We start from the raw sequence: 8998 nt of genomic DNA, 5'->3' as shown, positions 1-8998 counted from the left end.
TCGTTCAATATTATTTCACTATATATGTTAAAAAGGTCTGGTGATAAGACGTAACCTTGTCTTACTCCCTCTTACTCCCTTCTCGATGTTAGAGAAGTCCGATGTTTCATTATCAAGTTTGACACACGCTGTTTGATTCCAGTATACGTTTTTCACAAATCAAAGGTCTTTACTGTCTACAACGATCTTTTCTAAGATTTTGAAGAGCGTTGCGTGTTGTACTTAATCAAAAGCTTTGGAATAATCAATGAAGCATAGATAAAGTGATTTTTCTTTTTCGATTTACCGCTACATTATTGTTTTCAATGTAAAGATTGCATTTACCGTACCCTTTTATTTAACAAAACCAAACTGCTCGACACTTTTCTCTGAAAAGATCTTGCTCCTCATTCTTTTCATAAGTAATATTAATATAATTTTTGTGGCCTGTCTCATTATGCTGATTTGATTACTTCGATTTCACAATCTCATATTCCGCGGTAACATTTGAAATAATCAAATTGGTATACTTTTGGATTAAAAAATACTTTTGAAAATTATGTTGTACTTCCGATTTCGATTTAAGCAACAGGGCACTAGTGTTCTCGGTAACGCTGACGTATTCTGTGACCTTTTGATACCAAAGCAAAATGTCGTTGTAAGGGTGGCAAGTTTCATCACCACCGTCGTTAAATTTTACACAATTTCAATTTCTGATATCTCAGCTCTTGGAGTAATGAGAAAGTGGTTCTATATCAGAATTTAAACATTAGAGCACGAACTTTTTTCATTTAAATTTCATGCTTTTATCACTAATTTGCACGATTCGGGGTTTTTGTCTCCTTAATTGCCCTAGTAATACTTGTGTACTGAAAGCGTTCCATCGCTTATTTGTTATGACGACACCAAAGAGGGACAACTCATTGCAATGCTTTTGAAAGGATAACATTTTTATATAACTTGACCGAATAGGGTTTTGCTAAATGCCTCCGATCATCATCATCATCATCATCATCATCATCATCATCATCATCATCATCATCATCATCATCATCATCATCATCATCATCATCAATCATCATCATCATCATCATCATCATCATCATCATCATCATCATCATCATCATCATCATCATCATCATCATCATCATCATCATCATTATCATCATCATCATCATCATCTCATCATCATCATCATCATCATCATCATCATCATCATCATCATCATCATCATCATCATCATCATCATTATCATTGTCGTCGTCGTCATCATCATCATCATCATCTCATCATCATCATCTTTATTTTTATTATTATTATTTTTATTATTATTATTATTATTATTATTATTATTATTATTATTATTATTATTATTATTATTATTATTATTATTATTATTATTATTATTATTATTATTATTATTATTATTATTATTATTATTATTATTATTATTATTATTTATTATTATTATTATTATTATTATTATTATTATTATTATTATTATTATCATTATTATTATTATTATTATTATTATTATTATTATTATTATTATTATTATTATTATTATTATTATTATTATTATTATTATTATTGTTATTATTATTATTATTATTATTATTATTATATTATTATTATTATTATTATTATTATTATTATTATTATTATTATATTATTATTATTATTATATTATTATGTTCATTTTTGCATTATTATCTTTAACAATAATATTATTGATAATAACATTTAAGAAGAATTTTTTAAATGAAGACTTGAGACGTAAATTCTTAATTAGTCAAATGCCCTAGATACTCTTAAGACACGTATTTAAAAAAACTGTCACCGTAATCAGGTGTAAAATGAGTACTCGGACGTCAGCAGCGCTGTCTCTGTCCGATAAAAAATGTAATATCGCCTAACAGGCGTCATGTCTCGTCCTACAAGTAAAGTGTTGCTGTTGGCCAGGGACCCCTTGTAAAACGCTTTGAACACGTTTAGTGGATATTGCTCTATATAAAACCTCAGTTTATTTCAAAAGCCACACATTAAAGTCAGTTTAACGCCTGATTAAAGCAACCAGAAATCACTTTACGCCTCCTGATTCCCTGGTGGGGATTCTGACCTCTCATGGTGGCCAGGAGGTCACATTTGATTTGTCTTCTGTCCCCACTATATTGGTTTGTACTAGCCATTTCCGGAGTCCTTGGCCGAGAGGGAAACTGTCAAATGTATATAATTAATTTTGGGAGACATTTTCATCTATCTATAGAATACTGTAATATTTCTTTGTTTTAAAATTCATGTTTTATAAACAGTTCTTCCCCCCCCCACACCCCCCCTCTCCCTCCTCCCGAATCAAATAATATGGAAAAAGATCTATGTCTTCAATATTCACCCATTCAAAGCTATTATTATCATATCGAGTTTACGATTAAAATCACTGAAGTCAAAACATAAAGCATTTATTTAACTAAAATATCGTAGACAACAAGTATTATCAGTTACATATTTCAAAAATATCTTCCAACCAGACACTATGAAATCAAAATCATTTTGAGAGTAGAATCAAATTTTTCTTGCACTTTTGGGTTTTGAACTCCGACCTTTATTCCATACGCAATACTGCAAGTGTATCAAAATAATACACAGGTATATTAAAACCCATCATAAGGGATGAGAAATTAGTGGCTCTTGTTAGTCTTCGTGTCAAAGCCGTATTTAAAAATACATTGTTACGATAATTAACCAGCAATTTATACTTTTAAGAATAACATGAGTGGATTCTACAAGAAACAAAACAAAAAAGAAAATCAAGAACTCAAATATTTTACCATATCACAAACCGTTTTATTTAAACAAAAATAAGCGGATGGGGATTGACCAACGTGCACTTATTTACAGATCTGATCGCCCAAATGATTATAGGCTCATTGTTGTAACGGAAATCTCCAACAACAACAAAATGTCGCAAATTATTGATGTCCATTACAACAATGTTGAACTAGGTCCATAATTGCTTTCGGATCTCATACCTGCATATATGTACACGTCCGGATTTACCATTTTAGATGTGACATTTGTTGACAATGATTACCGGTCTACTTTGTAGTAAAAACCACCCCAAAACAATTTAATGTAAATATTCCTTCACAAGTCAATGAAATTCAAAATACACTTATTGGATAAAGTACAACAAGAAAAAAACTCTGCAATCAAAACATAAGACGCAAAAAAGAAATGATGAAGAAAATGCATGAGAAATTAGAATAGGAAAATCATTATATTTTGAAAAGGCACCAAAAAATGACCCTTAACCCCTCGTATGACCTATATTATATATTTCGTGAACTTGGATTTCCCACTGATTGGAAAATCCAGTAAATGTCAAAAACTCTATATTGTTTCATAAATATGATTATTCCAAAATTATTCACTTTTGGTCACTCGTTTCATCCAGTCATAAACATTTAACATCGACCTTTGAAGATTTACATGGAAAAAAATTGAGGACAACAATGGCCAGCCCTTTGACACGCTGTGTGATCCTAATAATGGCCATACCCCAATGACATGCTGTGTGATCCTAACAATGGCCATACCCAATGACATCACAACAATGGCCATACCCAATGACATCACAACAATGGCCATAACCCAATGACATCACAACAATGGCCATACCCCAATGACATCACAACAATGGCCATACCCCGATGACATCACAACAATGGCCATACCCCAATGACATCACAACAATGGCCTTACCCCAATTACATCACAACAATGGCCATACCCCGATGACATCACAACAATGACCATACCCCAATGACATCACAACAATGGCCAGACCCCAATGACATCACAACAATGGCCATACCCCAATGACATCACAACAATGGCCTTACCCCAATGACATCACAACAATGGCCATACCCCAATGACATCACAACAATGGCCATACCCCAATGACATCACAACAATGGCCATACCCCAATAATATGTCAACAATGGCCATACCCCAATGACAACACAACAATGGCCATACCCCAATGACATCACAACAAGGGCCATACCCCAATGACATGCTGTGTGATCAAAATAATGGCCACAACCCAATGACATCACAACAATGGCCATACCACAATGACATCACAACAATGGCCATACCCCAATGACATCACAATGATGGCCATACCCCAATGACACGCTGTGTGATCCCAACAGTGGCCATACCCAATGACATCACAACAATGGCCATACCCAATGACATCACAACAATGGCCATAACCCAATGACATCACAACAATGGTCATACCCCAATGACATCACAACAATGGCCATACCCCAATGACATCACAACAATGGCCATACCGCAATGACATCACAACAATGGCCTTACCCCAATTACATCACAACAATGGCCATACCCCGATGACATCACAACAAGGGCCATACCCCAATGACATGCTGTGTGATCAAAATAATGGCCACAACCCAATGACATCACAACAATGGCCATACCCCAATGACATCACAATAATGGCCATACCCCAATGACATGCTGTGTGATCCTAACAGTCGCCATACCCCAATGACATGCTGTGTGATCCTAACAATGGCCATACCCCAATGACATGCTGTGTGATCCTAAAATGGCCATACCCCAATGACATGCTGTGTGATCCTAACAATGGCCATACCCCAATGACATTACAACAATGGCCTTACCCCAATGACATGCTGTGTGATCCTAACAATGGCCTTACCCCAATGACATGCTGTGTGATCCTAACAATGGCCATACCCCAAGGACATCACAACAATGGCCATAGCCCAATGACATCACAACAATGGCCATACCCCAATGACATGTGTGTATCCTAACAATGACCATACCCCAATACTCATCGGAGTTTGTTAAATATGTAAATCTCCATTCTCATCTCATCATCTGCGACATTTATGTTTACTTCTTTTTTTGGTCGTGGTATTGTTGTTGTTGTCGTCGTTGTTGTTTTTATTTGTTGTTGTTGTTGATGATAATGTAAGCTTGAAAATTTTTCTTGGCAAAATGGTCACACGTATCCGTAGGGAAGTCTCAAGGTCTTTTCCATTTTTTGGCATTTTGCATCCTTAGCCCTGTTTAATTGATATGAAAAAGTTTTGTAAGGACACACAAATAATATATATATATATATAAAAAGTGGATACACGGAATCCTTCAATTATAAATTCCTAGACAATAAAGATCCAAACAAAATAGGATTCAACGGTCGTGACGTCACTTTCCTCGTAACGACGCATAGTTACTTTGTAACTGGTTCTAAACTATCGAAACAATGGCGGACGCCCTTATGAAATATTTCTCCGACGAGCATAAAAGTGGAGAGGAGAAAAACATTATAAATCTGATCATGTTTTGACTTTTATACATTCTGATTACATGACATGTGAAAAGGCTCTAGCCACCATGAAAAATAAAAAGTACCGATTTTCTTTGTTTAGAACCAAGCTGATGATTGCTGGGTAGATGTGACAACAGACTTTTGAATGCTCTTCAGCAGAAAAAATACAAGATCACCAAACAACTCGGTTCAACCTCTTGTTCGACAGAAATGTCACAACTAACATCGGACAAAAAACCTGAAATAATAGAAACGTTGTGTTTTCCACATCTCCCCAGATTCCACAATATTTGGATATATTAATGGGGTAAAGGATAGCTTGATCATTAGGAATACGGATATCTATCATACTGATATAGCTACCCTGGTGCCCTTTACCCCAGTATAAGTATGGGAACGGTCCAGGCAGCCGATAATCTGTATGAATGAATGAATGAATGAATGAATGAATGAATGAATGAATCAATCAATCAATCAATGAATGAATTTATATAGCGCCTATATCCACAATGTGCTCAGAGGCGCTTTAAAATATGTAAATAAATGGCCATAACAATAAATTAATAATTTAAGCATAAAATCTATCATATTTGAATAGCATCAACCAATTTGTAATTTAATTACCACGCACTGTGCTACAAGATGAAAATTTAGGATATCTATAATATGTAGGCCTGATAGTAATGTTAAACATCAAATGATTTTCTAAAGAGATGTGTTTTAAGTTTATTTTTAAGATTTTCAAATGTCGGACATTTTTTGAGGGTTGAAGGCAGTTGGTTCCATAAGAGGGGTGCCGACTGGCGAAAAATCTCTCGCTAAAAGACGATCTACAGCGAGGAACCTGGAAGAGATCTTGACCACTGGATCTAAGTTCTCTCTCAGGCACATAGAGATTAACCATATTTTGTAGGTATACAGGAGCTGTCATTAAAATATTTAAAAGCATAGCATAGAATTTTAAACATAATTCGGTTGTTAACAGGGAGCCAATGCCAAGTTATGAAAATCGGCGTTACCTGCTCTTTCACCCCACAACCAGTCACCATTCTAGTAGCTCTATTTTCCACTTTCTAAAACTGTCTAATTATATATTTTGGTGACGATTGTAACAGAGCGTTACGGTAATCTATTCGGTTTAGTACAAATGATGTCATTAATGTTTTGACTCAGTATCCAAAAGCGTGTATGGAGAATCTGTGGTGAGCTTCAAAAAAGTAGTTTTCTGGTTCAATGAGTTTCAACAAGGTTGATCAAATGCGCATGATAAGCAACGTGCAGGGTGATCTCCTTCTGCCCAATCACAACAAAATGGCCAACGTGTTGAGACCCTGATTCGTGAAGACAGGAGACTGAAAGTTCGCGAAATTGCCTTTAGACTTGAAATGCCAAAATCTGCTGTCGAAAGAATAATCAAGTAATTGGACTTTAGGAAAGTTTCCGCTCGGTCCGTCCCGAAACAGCTGACAGAAGAATATCAGGCACAGCGTGCAGAAGTGTCACAGAACCTCCTTTAACGAGTCCATGATGAGCAAGAAATGCGAGTTGGACCTGGTGAAGACCTTGGGCCTGTTGACCAGTTTGTGTGTTTTCTTGACCATCGGATCACTGGTGATGAAACCTGGGTTCACCACAACACGCCAGAATCAAAAAAGGATTCGACGATCTGGAAATGTCCTTCTTCGCGACCGGCCAAAAAGTTCAAAGTGCAACATTCAGCGAGAAAGTTGATAGCCACCGTGTTCTGGGATGCTAAAGGTGTTCTCTTGATTGATTTTCTGCAACCAGGTCAGAAAATAAATACTGTCAGATACTGTGAAATTTTGAACATACTTAAAGAGGACGTACGACGAAAGAGACCCAGTCGGCTCAGCAAGGGAGTCATTTTTCAACACGACAATGCCACTCCCCATACTGCAAACATGACAAAGCACTGGTTCCAAAGGAATGCGTGGGAAGTTTTACCACATCCTCCTCACAGCCCAGATCTCGCCCCGTCAGATTTTCATCTGTTTGGGCCCCTTAAGAGACATTTGGGTGGAAAAAAGTTTGACGACGACTATGAATTGATTTCAGAAGTGGAGAATTTCCTGAAATGTCTTGACGTCAATTTTTTTTATGGAGGGGTATTTGCCCTCCTGTCACGATGGAGGAAATGCATCGATCGGAACGGCGACTACCGTGAGAAGTAAAGAAATGGTGTCAAAGTTTATACTCTAAGTTTCATTCAATTCTATTTACAACTTTTGAGTTACGAGCTTACTTACCTTTTTCTGAGACTGCCCTTGTTTGTCTGAGATTAAAAGATTCAAAAAGTTTTTAAAAAAATTGAGTATTGCTGTCTTCTGTGTTACCAATATGAAAATTTAAATCACATATTATTAAAAGCTTTCCTCTTTCCGTTATTTTGTCCAAGAGATAGTTTTCGAAGTCATCAAGGAACCCACTCACTGTATTTTTGTTCTTTGTATTTGGTGGGGCTCTATAGATTCCAATCACGCGATAGCTAAAATTAGCAATGGTGACCATGAGCTCAATATGTTCAAAGTTTATGAATTCAATTTCATTGTGTACTCTATGAACGTTGAGTCCTTTTTTATAAAGAGCAAGTACACCACCACCAAACTGACCAGACGAACGATTTTGGACTTGGGCACAGTAACCCTCAGGTACAATTTCATTTACTATGTTTCATTCTTCGTCATGAAGCCGTTTCCGTTAAAATCAATAAATGAATGTCTTTCTCAACAATCATATCATTAATTAGAATCGTTTTGTTTCTTGCTGATCGTACGAGTACATTCTGTGTTGCAAATTGTAGACGTGAATGTTTTGACCATTGTATGGACAGGTGTGTTGGCTACAATGGGGACAGTTGTGAGTGTGGAGGGAGGTCGTAGTGGTTGAAAACGGGGAGGCAGTCGGTGGCCGGTGATATTTTTGACCACAAATTGTTTTCGTTTACCTCCATGCCGCCCCCGCCCGTACAGGTGGTATGAATGGAACGGGTAACCGTTGTTACACATTATGATTAGTTGTCGACGTATCAAAACAACAAATGGACGGAGTGGAAAATGGCGATGAACATTTCTTCTTGTTTAAATAGTCATAAATATAAGAATGTTGTAAATAGTCATCGATTAAAATCAACAAAATAAATATCACATAAGATGCGCTGTCCTTTTAAAAATATGAATATGTAAAAATTCCAATTGAATGTAAATTCCTTTCAATTAAAGATGCCAAATGAAACAGAGCAAGTGACACAGCAGCCTGTCAGGCGCAAGATACATTAAATAATTGTAAATATTTTTGTTTTCTTTTCAAGATGATGAAATGGTCTTTAAATTATTTAGGGGCACGTTAGGTCAAAGTCAGGTCATGTTCATATACATAGACAGACATCCCAACCGCAGAAACCCCTTCGTCAGCACAATAAACAAATAAACGTTGAAAACCAATAAAATGAAATGGAGTATAAATTGTATCGCCTGTACTCAACGAAGACTGGAGTGTGAATGAATCGTTTACGGGGCGTTGATCCAAATTGTGTTATAGAAGTGTTAAGGCAGCGAGAGAGGTGAACTGTCTAGAAAACTATGGACGATAAATGACAT

The 8998-nt window shown here is 36.1% G+C and overlaps 1 protein-coding gene across 1 annotated transcript in view; it reads right to left on the bottom strand.

The window, feature by feature from the left end:
• Positions 1-2801: 2801 nt before the first annotated feature.
• The window catches only part of LOC144966964 (uncharacterized), a 62374-nt gene continuing 56177 nt past the window's right edge, over positions 2802-8998 (bottom strand). Inside the window, exons 10-11 of the mRNA XM_078903657.1 lie at positions 7649-7674; positions 2802-5115 (exon numbers count right to left, since the gene is read on the bottom strand). Coding sequence (XP_078759783.1) covers positions 5110-5115; positions 7649-7674 — 32 coding nt within the window. The 3' untranslated portion in view covers positions 2802-5109. The remainder of the gene's footprint in view (positions 5116-7648; positions 7675-8998) is intronic.

The sequence above is a fragment of the Berghia stephanieae genome, chromosome 3 (genome assembly GCF_034508935.2).
Source record: "Berghia stephanieae isolate SIO BIC M18660-M18661 chromosome 3, UCSD_Bste_1.3, whole genome shotgun sequence".
In the NCBI taxonomy this organism is placed as follows: Eukaryota; Metazoa; Mollusca; class Gastropoda; order Nudibranchia; family Aeolidiidae; genus Berghia; species Berghia stephanieae.
The sequence above is the reverse complement of the archived record's forward strand: the minus strand, read 5'-3'. Positions and strand labels throughout refer to the sequence as shown.